This window comes from Natator depressus, chromosome 6 (assembly GCF_965152275.1).
Source record: "Natator depressus isolate rNatDep1 chromosome 6, rNatDep2.hap1, whole genome shotgun sequence".
NCBI classification, from domain to species: Eukaryota; Metazoa; Chordata; order Testudines; family Cheloniidae; genus Natator; species Natator depressus.
In genome coordinates this window covers 2,283,768-2,295,565 of record NC_134239.1, presented here as the reverse complement: position 1 = coordinate 2,295,565, position 11,798 = coordinate 2,283,768, and the positions used below count along the sequence as shown (strand labels likewise).

At 58.3% G+C, this 11,798-nt stretch overlaps 1 protein-coding gene across 1 annotated transcript; it reads right to left on the bottom strand.

The window, feature by feature from the left end:
• Positions 1–862: 862 nt before the first annotated feature.
• LOC141988478 (RING finger protein 112-like) lies at positions 863–10,586 on the bottom strand. Its single transcript, XM_074954277.1, has 14 exons — positions 10,474–10,586; positions 9,145–9,251; positions 8,646–8,961; positions 7,948–8,163; positions 7,554–7,691; positions 7,218–7,322; positions 6,991–7,041; positions 6,310–6,366; positions 6,075–6,161; positions 5,784–5,913; positions 5,531–5,661; positions 5,074–5,127; positions 3,153–3,227; positions 863–2,579 (listed from the first exon to the last, which is right to left on the bottom strand). Exons 2-14 carry the CDS (start codon positions 9,165–9,167, stop codon positions 2,082–2,084), a joined length of 1,881 nt encoding a protein of 626 aa, XP_074810378.1. The 5' UTR covers positions 9,168–9,251; positions 10,474–10,586; the 3' UTR covers positions 863–2,081.
• Positions 10,587–11,798: the final 1,212 nt, after the last annotated feature.

The following is an 11,798-nucleotide window of genomic DNA, read 5'->3' as shown; positions in this document are numbered from 1 at the left end:
GTGTCTCGACTGTTACAGAAATACTTGCCGACAGGTATTTTGAAATAAATTACCAAAATAAATGAAACTGGTGTGATTATATAAGGTTATTTTGATAAATAAAATGTGCAGAAATTTAAACTCTGTGCAGGATTTTAAATTTTTTTGGTGCAGAATTCCCCAGGAGCAGTTTAAAGCCCTTCCGCTAAACAGAAGTTGCATCTTCCCTGAACCGAATTACAGCTGATGGTTTCTGTGGAGACTTGTCCCAAAACTAGGAACTCACCATGCAAGGTTCGAAGAGTCAGAACTTCACAGTTATTTAGATCTGGGAGATTACTCTCTAGCACTCCCCATGACAGTCATTTACAGGTGCTCACAGACTCATGCACGCACTCATCCCTACATTGACACCCTAACACAATACCCCAAATATCTTTCCTCCTGTTGGGCACAAAGGAAATTGCTTAAATGCCTCCATTGCTCTGAGACTGTCCTGCACCCAAGACCTGTTGACTAGCCACCTTCCAGCAGAAACCTAACCTCTCCCATTGGACATTTTGCAGACCACAGTCTCAAGTGACTTCTGCTTTCTCTTATTAGGTACCAAGAGGTGCAGCCTTTGAAAACATGCAGCCCTGATATTAGGTTCCCAAGGAGTTCTTAGGAAGATAGGACTCAAAGAGCAGGTTAAGGGGTGACTGGATCCCAGTCCATAAGTACCCACCTGGGGAACAAATATTTCATAATGGGTCCTTCAGTCTAGCACAGAAAGGTCTAACATGCTCCAATGGCTGGACGTTGAAGCTCAACAAAATTCAGACTGGAAGTAAGGCAGAAATTTTAAACAGTCAGAACAATTGGAATAATTTACCAAGGGTCGTCGCAGATTCGCCATCATTGTCCATTTTTAAATAGAGATGGGAAGTTTCTCTAACAGATCACTCCAGTTCAAGCAGCAATTAATTCAGGGCAGGATCACGGCCCGTGTTATCCAGGCCTTGGAATCTGTGATGGGAAGGGGCGCTCCCGGCTCACCAAGGCAAAGCCATGATGGAGCCGACCCCGTACCTCATGCTAGAGCGGTCTATGGGATCGTAGGCGCCAGCTGAGGCTGGCGTGGGCATGGAACAGCTGGAGAATACCCCTAGCCCGAGCCCTCGTTGGTTGGAAATCCTCAAGTCCAACTCCTGGATTTTCACCAGTGCCGAAGGGTGGGAGCTGAGCCTTCCTGTGGAGTTGGCCAGACGGTGTCCCCTGCTTGGCGTGCGTTCATGGGTGTTGAACAGAAAATCCTTTAGCTTTGGATGCTTTTATAGCCCTCCCGCAGAATAAATAACGATGCCTGTTTCTTGGATAGCGCTTTCTCTCAGTAGAGCTCAAACCCCTCACCATCTTTCAATGCATTATTATCCTCAGTATACAGATGGGAAACTGAGGCACAGAGAAACTAAGTGGCTTGGCCAAAGTCACAGAGGAAGCCCATGGTAGAGCAGGAAACCCAATCCATGTCTTTCTGTGCCCTCTCCCCTGGACTCGCCTTCCCGCTCAGAGGAGTGGCTGGATATCTATCCTCCAGGACCAGACAACACGGCTGCTGCTGTAGGACCTAAGCCAGGTGCCCACGGTCACCCCCAGCGGATGATCTCGGGACAGGACCATCGGCAGGGCGTTTCCAAGTGCTTTGTGTTGCAGCCGGAGTGGCCCTGCAACGTTGGAGGAAGGCAGAGCGAGAACCAAGGGCTGCAAGTTAAAGTGAGAAACTCCAGTTGGAAACGAGGCACCCGATTACTCACAGCGTGGGTGATTCACCAGTGGGAAAGCGGTGGGGGACTCTGTCTTTTCCGGATTCTGAGCCGGACTGGCCGCCTTTCCGGGAAATGATTTAGTGCAAAGGAGATATTGGTCCCAAGGCAGGGGGACGTGGGTGGCATTCTCTAGCCTGGGTGGCAGAGCAGATCAGACAAGAGGATCTAAACGTCCCTTCTTAGAATCTGGGGGCAATGGCTTCCTGCTCTGGGGTGGCTTCCGGGGGACGTGTCCAGGCCACACTGCTGTCCTGTCACCCCATTCGTCAGCCCCAGATTGTGGGGGGGCACGGATCAGATCAGGGGTTTCTCGTCGGATAGATCCTCAGTGCCGTCCTCCTCCTCCCTCCCGCTGCCAGCAGCCTTGGCCCTCTGCCTATCCTTCTGGGCGATGTTCCCACCAACTCCCCCGCCCACGCCCCCACCCACGACAATCCCGGCCACGGCGCCCGTCCCAGCCCCAATGGCCACCGCCACCTCGGCAGCGATGGCAGCGGCGGCGATCCCGGCACCGGCAGCGCCGCCCACCGGTCCCAGGACCAGCACCCCCGCGCCCACGCCCGCCAAAATGGCGAATTTCTTGAAGCGCTTCCCGTAGCTCTCCAGGAAGGTCTCGGCCTCCCGCGTCAGCTCCTCCTCCAGCCCTGTCAGCTGGGCCTCTTTCTCCGGGGCCGGCTCCCGCATGTCCGTCCGGCACCGCCAGAGCAACTGCCCGCGCCGCTCCGCGAACAGCTCCGCCATCTTGCTCGGCCGCACCTTCAGGCAGGCGACCATGTTCTGGGAGTCGCCGTCCTGCGCCCGCCGGGAGAGGAGACGGCCAAGAGCGTTAGAAGGGGCAAGCGCTGCATGGACCCCACCCTCCCGACTGAGATGGGGGCCCCCCTCACGCTGGGCGCACCACAGACCTAGACCGAGATGGAGGCCTCCCCCTCGCGCGGCACACAAACTCAGTGAGAGGCCATCCCTGCCCCAAAAAGCTCACAGGCTAAAACACCCAAGGGCAAGATCATTCTCCCACTTTGATAGATGGGGAAACTGAGGCCCAGAGAGTCTGAGTGATGAGTCCAGAGGAGTCTGCGACAGCACCATAAACAAAAGCCAGGAGTTCCGACTCCTGGTCCAGCCCCTGAGCCACCTGGGCCATGACGCCTCCATCACTGCAGCTGGCCACAGGGCAAACTTATTCCCTCCCCCACTCCCAACCCCTGTGCAGGAGTTTCAGCCTCCCATCTCTATAGCCACCCTGGGAGCTGGAGATACAAAGTCCCGTCTCCTACCCCAAAGCCCACAGCCAGTGGGCTTGGCCAGGACGGTTCCCTGGGTTCCCCTGGCTGGGGCACAGGGGCCCCCGCTGCACAGACTCACCTTCTCCCTCAAAAACACAGCGTGGTCTGCGCTGGCCCTGTCCAGGACTCTCTGGTTGTGGAAGGTGATGGCCATCTGCACAGGGAGGACAAGGCCGGGGTGAGCCGCCGTTTATGGGGCCCTGTCTCCACCTAGCAACTGCAGCAACCTCATGTAACAGAGCGATGCCACTAGCCAGTGTGAAACTACAACTCCCATGAGCCACCACGGCAGCTCAGCCTGAAGCCAGGCACCCAAACTACAAGCCCCATGATGCATCATCCCCTCCTCTATGGTGCATCATGGGAGTTGCCGTCCAACCAGAGAGCTGATTTATGGGGAGAAAAGGGAGCATGCAGAGTCAAACTATAATTCCCATGAGACACCAGATCAAGTATTTCAGCTTTTCATATTTCACCGGAAACTCAAATTTCTCTGCGGGGGGAAAAAAACAAACATTTTCCAACAAGTGTCAACACACGCCTGAGATGAAGCCACCTCTGGGGAGGAGCATATGGCAACAGCCACACACAACACTGCATAGGGATGGGCTCACCCAGTGCTGAGATGCAGCCACTTCTGGGGTTGGGGGAGAATCATAGACTATCAGGGTTGGAAGGGACCTCAGGCGGTCATCTAGTCCAACCGCCTGCTCAAAGCAGGACCAATCCCCAACTAAATCATCCCAGCCAGGGCTTTGTCAAGCCGGGCCGTAAACTTCTTAGGAAGGAGATTCCACCACCTCCCTAGGTAACACATTCCAGTGTTTCACCACCCGCCTAGTGAAAAAGTTTTTCATAATATCCAACCTAAACCTCCCACATGGCAACTTGAGACCATTACTCCTTGTCCTGTCCTCTTCTACCACTGAGAATAGTCTAGAGCCATCCTCTTTGGAACCCCCTTTCAGGTAGTTGAAAGCAGCTATCAAATCCCCCCTCATTCTTCTCCGCAGACTAAACAAACCCAGTTCCCTCAGCCTCTCCTCATAAGTCATGTGTTCCAGACCCCTAATCATTTTTGTTGCCCTCCACTGGACTCTCTCCAATTTATCCACGTCCTTCTTCTAGTGTGGGGCCCCAAACTGGACACAGGTTCCAGATGAGGACTCACCAATGTCGAATAGAGGGGAACGATCACGTCCCTCGATCTGCTGGCAATGCCCCTACTTATACAGCCCAAAATGCCATTGGCCTTCTTGGCAACAAGGGCACACTGTTGACTCATATCCAACTTCTCATCCACTGTAACCCCTAGGTCCTTTTCCGCAGAACTGCTGCCGAGCCATTCGGTCCCTAGTCTGTAGTGGTGCATTGGATTCTTCCGTCCTAAGTGCAGGACTCTGCACTTGTCCTTGTTGAATCTCATCAGATTTCTTTTGGCCCAATCCTCTAATTTGTCTAGGGCCCTCTGGATCCTATCCCTACCCTCCAGTGGTAGGGATAGGATCCAGAGGGCCCTAGACAAATTACCAAATTATCTACCACTCCTCCCAGTTTAGTGTCATCTGCAAACTTGCTGAGGGTGCAATCCACACCGTCCTCCAGATCATTAATGAAGATATTGAACAAAACCAGCCCCAGGACCGACCCTAGGGGCACTCCACTGGATTTCGGCCGCCAACTTGACATGGAGCCATTGATCACTACCCGTTGAGCCCGACAATCTAGCCAACTTTCTATCCACCTTATAGTCCATTCATCCAGCCCATACTTCTTTAACTTGCTGGCAAGAACACTGTGGGAGGGGGAGGAGCAGCTGGGGAATAGCCTCCCAGCAACACGACACGGGGATGGCTTGCCCGACATGAGATGCAGCCACCTCTCGGGCGAGGCAGCAGTAATAAGACAAAAGTAGGCTACAGTTTTACATCGGAAGTGAATTCAGGAGGAGGGACACACGCCTTGACCAGGTCAGAGGCAGAGAAAGGCAGAGAAGGTACCTGAGCGGGAGAGGAGAAGCCGAAACAACGTTTCTTCATCAGATCAGAGAATGTCTGCAAAGCAAGCACAAGAAATCACAATACAGACTCCACAGGGCTTAGAAAAGTGGGAACATGGGGATGGCTCGCCCTGCGCTGAGATGCAGCCACCTCTGGGGCAGGGCAGCTGGGGAACGGCCATAAGACAACGGTGGGAATCAGTTTGGAGGGGGAAATGAAGAACTTCCCTGGATGATTTAGGAAGGCTCGGTAGAATCATCCAAGCTGGGATTCTGCTAGGCTGTAAATACAACCCTCATTCTTAATTAATGAAAGTTCAGCAAAAAGGGCTAAGCCCCCACCCTGCTCCCCGCAGCACAGCGCCCCCTAGCGCCACCATGGGGTATTGGGGCCAGCGCTGACTGCCAGAGGAGAGCGCCCCCTACTGAGACCCCATGCCCAGCTGGCCAATCCCCACCTTTATCTTGGCAGCGAGCTGTGACCCGGTCACCAGCGCCCCGTGCCGGTCCCTCCAGACGTGTTGACCAGCTGAGTCCACCAGACCGGTGACGTAGTCCCTCAGGCTGTCCCGGAAATCCTCATCCATGTCTGCGAAGGGGAGGGACATGGCAATGAACCCAGAGCCGGAGCGTTCCCCCATGGCCCGTTCCCCGGCAGAGACGGAGACGCCCCGTCGTGCAGGCTCAGAGCCGCTGTCCCGGAAACTTTACCTCTCAGGCATCCCTGGCTTCCAGTCATGATCCGCTTGCCAGGGAAGGGCATCACGAAACAGTGGGTTTTGCTTCTGCTCAGCGCTTCCAGGGCCTCGGGGTGTTTGCAAGGGGACCTCGCCGCCAGCATCTGCCAGAGCCGGGGGAATCAGCAAAGTGAGACACCAACGGAGGGAAATACTCCAGGACCCATTCCCTGCTCCCCTGAGCCAGCCAGGCCCTTGCCCTTTGGCCAGATCGGAGCCAGCACCCCCCAGAGGGCAAAGGCCCCGTGTCAAGCCCCACAGTCACCTGTCGGACGTCTCTCAGATGCTCCTTCCCACCGTCCGTTCCAAGGACCAAGGAGTTGCTCCAATCCCGCACCAGCACGTCTAGGTGCTGCAGGGGAGACAGGACAATCTCAGGAGGGGAAGGCTGAACCCCTCGGGTGTGGGGCAGGGAGTGGCTGGGGCAGAAGCATCCCATGCAGTGGGGTGAGGGGATTGCATGGGGCAGGGTGGAGGGATGGGGGGGAATGTCGTCTCACCTGAATGGACTCCAGCCCGTATTCCTTTCCCACCTCTTCGGCCACGTGCAGAAACATCTGCAGAGAAGAGAGAGCAGGGGGCTGAGATCCCTGGGGCAGGGAGGCAGCATGTGCCCTGGTGGCAGGTGGGGGTGGAAATCCTACCAACAAACACCCCCCTGCCAAACACCCACCCACCCACCAACCTGCAGCTCCAGCTTGGTCTGGGTCTGTTCCACGAGTCCCAGGGCTTTCCCCCTCTGCTGCAGTGGCCAAAGAGCAGAACTGCAAGTCAAGGTTCTCCTACCCCCTGCCCGGGGCTCCGTTTGCCCCCTATGCCCACCGACGGTAGGAGCAGAATAGATCAAGATGCCAAATATTGAGATGTTCCCAGAGTCCTGGCGAATTCCAGACCCTGGAGCAGTGCAGAGTTTGGGCCTTGCTGGATACGACCCCAGGACTCCTGGGTTCTCTCCCCAGCTCTGGGAGGGGAGTGGGGTCTAGTGGTTAAAACAGCGGGGGTGGGGGCTGGAAGCCAGGACTCCTGGGTTCTATCTCTGGGTGTTCCACAGACTCCCCATGTGACCTCAGGCAAGTCACTGATTCTCTCTGGGCCTCAGTTTCTCCAGCTGTAGAATGGGCAGACTACCCCGTTGGGGCTGTAGGAGAATGGCACCACGTCCTGCCCTCCTCCCCCTTCACCTCCAGATATTCTAGATCGGGGTCCTTTAGCTGGCTGGAAACATTCAGGATCTGCAAGTCATCAGAGAGGACAGGGTTAGAGACAGAAACCAGCACGACCCTCTCCCCCAGCACAGCGCCCCCTAGTGCCAACCTGGGGCATCGGGGCCGGCCCTGGCTGCAATGGGAGAGCGCCCCCTGCTGAGCCCTGCCCCGTTCCCTGCAGCACAGCGCCCCCTGGTGCCTACCTGGTAGGAGCCAAGCAGCATGGAGAGGGCGGAGAGTTTCACGCTGGTCTCCGTGTCTCTGGCGATGTCCATGGAGCCCTCGGTGTCGACCAGCAGCACGGCCACCTGGGGGGGGGAGCCACGGGCCGGTGTCTCACGCCAGCTCCCCACTCTGCCCCCCACATGCCCCAGCACCGAGTGTGAACCAGCCCCTGGGGGGCACAGTGTTCCCTGCCTCCCATCCCAGGCCCAGGTCACCGAGCCCACCCAGCCTCTGTCTGCTCTGCTCCCCCAAGTAGAGATATGCTGCGGTCACTCGTCCCCCCACCCCATTTCGTCACCCCTCTTCCCACTCACCTGCCCCCCCTCGGAGGGGACCCAGAAGGGCTGACTCCACGCCCACACCCCCTTGGTGACGCTGCGGGCACCAACTCGCCACTCAAACCCCTCCAGGGGCTCCTCCTCCCGGCCCATCCAGGATCCATCCTTCATATCCTGGGGGGGGGGGGAGAAGAAGACATGGGGGGCAGAGCAATTAGTGCGCGGGGGGAAAGGGGATTGTGAGTATTTTATTAGCAGGCAGGTAGCATGGGGACCAGCGCACTGGAAAGATGATAGACAGGCAGACTCAGGCTGAGAGAGACACACAGACAAGGGTCTAGACGGTCTAGTGGGTTAGAGCAGGGGGGGCGGGAGCCAGGACTCCTGGGTTCTATCCTTGGTTCTGGGAGGGGATCAGGGCTGCACTCACCAGGCTCCGGAGCCGGCGCAGCAGGTAGTTCAGCAGGAAGGATTTGCCCCGGCGCTGCTCCCCGATGATGGACACCAGGCAGACGGGGGCATCCCCCACCCCACCCTGCTCCAGGCAGCGGCTCAGGGCCTCCTCATCCAGGCTCAGGCCCCCTTTCTCGTCCAGACACACCAGCTGCACCGGGCGCCCCGGCTCTGGTTGAGCCCCCAGCCCCTCCTGCAGGGACAGAGCAGGATCAGAGCTGGGACCCCACCCCTGAGCTGGTGAGTCCCTTCTCCCCCGGATCAGAGCCCCATTCCCACCCCCTGGACCAGCCAGTCCCACCATGGGCCACATCCAAGCCAGTGCCCCCTAGAGGGGAAAGGCCCCATGTCCCATCCTCTCCCCCACACTTCCAGCTAGTCCATGTCCCCTCACCGGGGCCCCCGTGTGGAGTCACAGCCTGTTCGCTCAGGGCTTAATTTCTTATCAGCAGGTCTGAGCCCTGAGTGCTCAGCTCCCCCCTTAGCAGCCCAGAGACCAGAGCGGTTGCTAAAGGGACACAGGAATCCCCTTAGCCGGCCTTCCCCCTAACCCCAGGGCCCCAGCGTGGAGATAGGGGACACCGTGCTGCAGGGAGCAAACATGCAGCTGTTCCCCCCTGCCCCGCCCCAGAGGTGGCTGCATCTCTGGACCAGCCTCAGGTGGGCTGCACCCACCTCAGGGCTCGCTGTCCCTGTTGCTGTCAACGTCTCTTCACGTGGCAGGTTTCTGATTTTCTCCACCAGGCTTTTCAGACGTGTGTCTGGGGTAATCTGGTTCCTGGAGCAGGGAGCCCGGCACTCGGGGCACTGGTACCCCCAAGCCGAGACCCCGCTCCAGTGAGCCGCGAGGCAGCCCCGGCAGAAGTTGTGGCCACACACGATGGAGACGGGGTCCTCCAAGATGTCCAGGCAGATGGAGCAGGTGACGTCCTCCTGGAGTCGCTCCACCATCCCCTCTGGAGTTGCCTTCGAGGAGGGGGATGGGATCTGCCTGGGAGACACACAGCAGGGGGCCTGTGAGCCAGGACTCCTGGGTTCTATCCCAGCTGGGGGGGGGCATGGGGCAGGGGATTGGGGTCTAGTGAGGGGAGGGGGCTGTGAGCCAGGATGAGGGGGCTCTAGCCCCAGCTCTGGAATGGGTTACACCTGAATTGGGTGGGACTGGAGCGCTTACCCTTTATTATTTGCATTTCCCATAATGCAGCGGGTGACAGGCTGGGCTCCAGTTGACCAATCTCCCCTCCTCCTGGGCTGGGACTAAAGCCAAACTCTGTTGGAGAACTGAGACAACAGGACACCAATGCATAAACCCTCTCACACCCCCTGAGCTCAGACAGAAGGGCTGGCAGAGGGGGAAACTGAGGCACAGAGCAGGGATGGGACACTCCATCTCCTAATCCCAATTCTTGAGTGCTGAGTTCCCCAGGGCTCTCCTTGTGTACTGGGCACACCCCCATCCCCACTAGCACCTCAAGAAATGAGCAAACTCTCTTTGGCCAGCACCTCATTCCACTGCACCCAGAACCCAGGGGGTCCAGCTCCTTCCGTCTAGCGATGGAGAGAAAACCCAGAAGTCCAGGCTCCCAGCCTCCCTGCTTGAACCCACTAGACCCACTCCCCTCCCAGAGCTGGGGACAGAACCCAGGAGTCTGGGCTCCCAGTCCCCCCTGCACAAAACCACTAGCCCCCACTACCCTCCCGGAAATGGGAAAAGAACCCAGGAGTCCTGGCTCCCAACCCCCTCTGCTCTAACCCACTAGACCCACTCCCCTCCCAGAGCTGGGGACAGAACCCAGGAGTCTGGGCTCCCAGTCCCCCCTGCACAAAACCACTAGCCCCCACTACCCTCCCGGAAATGGGAAAAGAACCCAGGAGTCCTGGCTCCCAACCCCCTCTGCTCTAACCCACTAGACCCACTCCCCTCCCAGAGCTGGGGACAGAACCCAGGAGTCTGGGCTCCCAGTCCCCCCTGCACAAAACCACTAGCCCCCACTACCCTCCCGGAAATGGGAAAAGAACCCAGGAGTCCTGGCTCCCAACCCCCTCTGCTCTAACCCACTACACCCCACTCCCGACCCAGAGCTGGAGAGAGAACCCAGGAGTCCGGGCTCCCTGGCATTAAACACCACTCATTTCCGTCTCTGTTGCAGGAGGAAACTGCGCGTCCCCAGCCGTCGCACCTGGGGAGAGCCCGCTGCCATCCGCGCCCCCCTCCCCACCGGGGCGCAAGTGCCCCGGGCGCAGCGGGATTTTCAGCCGCTCGGGACTTTTCAAGCAGCTCTCGGGCTTGGCGGCCGGGCGCGGCTCGCTGCGAGGGGACCCGCGGGGCTGCGCTGGTGGGGCGGGGGCCGGGCCCCGGCCAGAGGCCTGGAAATGGCAGGGGTTTCCCTTCGGTGCCCCCCAACTGCCGCTGGTTTGAAACCAGCCACTCAAATCTCAGGGGGGTTCTCTGGGGACGTGGGGCGGGGGATAGACTGGAGGGGGCGATTCTGCCCCCCATTACCTGTCCCACAGCTCGCTCTGCCAGAGTCCAAGATTTAATCCTGCGGAAACGAAAGTAAAACCTCAGCTGGTTTCTATTTCCTCCTGCCTGGCAGCCGGGCTCTGACCGCGAAGGAGATTGGCTCCCAGGTCGGGGTGGAGCCACAGGGGAGGATATGAACAGCCCCTGGGAGGGGAGCCAGAACTCCTGGGTTCTCTCCTTGGCTTTGGGAAGGAAGTGAGGTCTAGTGATTAGAGGAGGGGCTACTGGGAGCCAGGACTCCTGGGTTTTATCCCCAGTTCCAGGAGCCGGGGGGGGAGGTGTCTAGTGGTTGGGGTTAGGAGCCAGGACTCCTGGGTTCTCTCCCCAGCTCTGGGAGGGGAGTGGGGGCTGGTGGGTTACAGCAGGAGAGCTAGGAGGCAGGACTCCTGGGTTCTGTCCCCAGCTCTCGGAGGGCCAGGGGGCTTGTGGGTTGTGGGGAGGACCTGGCAGGGCTCAGTGTGGACATAAAACTCTTCTATGCCCATTCCCTTCTTCCATTTCCGAGGACAAACCCATTCATGTGCCGGCGAGGGACGGCTGCAGGTCCTGGCTGGGTTCGGCCTGGGGAAGAGAAGGCTGAGCTGGGGTAGGAGAACAAGGGTCGCTCTAAAGAGGCCGGCGAGCGGGTGTGTTCAGTGTCCAGCGAAGGGCGGACCAGAAGGAAGCAGCTTAGCTTGTAGCAAGGGGCTGGGTATTAAGAGACACTTTTCAAACTCTCAGGGTAGCTCAGCTCTGGGCCAGGCTCCCCAGGGAGGTTGTGGGATCCCCGTCATTGGAGGGTTTTGACAGCAGGTCAGACACACACCGGTCAGGGCTGATCTAGGTTTCCTTGGCCCTGCCTCAGTGTCAGAGATGGGACTTGGTGCCCTCTCCAAGTCCCTTCCAGCCCCACGTTTCTCGGATTTTCTTGGAGACACTAAACAGCTTCGTCTCCCACTGCAACGTTTTCATTCCAGCCCCCGGTTCCTTTCTGTGGCTCTTCTCTGCACCCGATTCCCCTCCAAGCCCCAGTTCACGGCAAAGTCCCAGGTCCCCAGGGAAAACCCAGGCTTAATGAGCGTTCCCCCTGCTTTGGGAGGTGTTTGGCCAACTCCTTGCACCCCACTCCACACACGACACAGCTCCTCCGTTCTCCCCAGCATCCCACCCACACACGCGGCCTGGAGCCCAGGGCCACAATTTGCTGCAAAACCGTTTTATGTTTGATCACCAGTCGTGGGGGTGCAGCATCCCCCTCAGAATCACATGCAGGGGGTGCTGTGGAGCTGTAGAAGGGGCTACCTGGAAGCCACCCCCCCCCCACA

What these genes read in the sequence shown, in the direction of transcription:
- LOC141988478 (XM_074954277.1), bottom strand. Translation starts at nt 9,167, where the DNA reads ATGGGAAATGCAAATAATAAAGG. An exon ending in TGCTGCTTGGCTCCTACCAG is followed by an intron (nt 7,042 to 7,217) that starts GTAGGCACCAGG and finishes GATGACTTGCAG; the next exon opens with ATCCTGAATGTTTCCAGCCA. An exon ending in CCGATCTAGAATATCTGGAG is followed by an intron (nt 6,367 to 6,990) that starts GTGAAGGGGGAG and finishes TCTTCTCTGCAG; the next exon opens with ATGTTTCTGCACGTGGCCGA.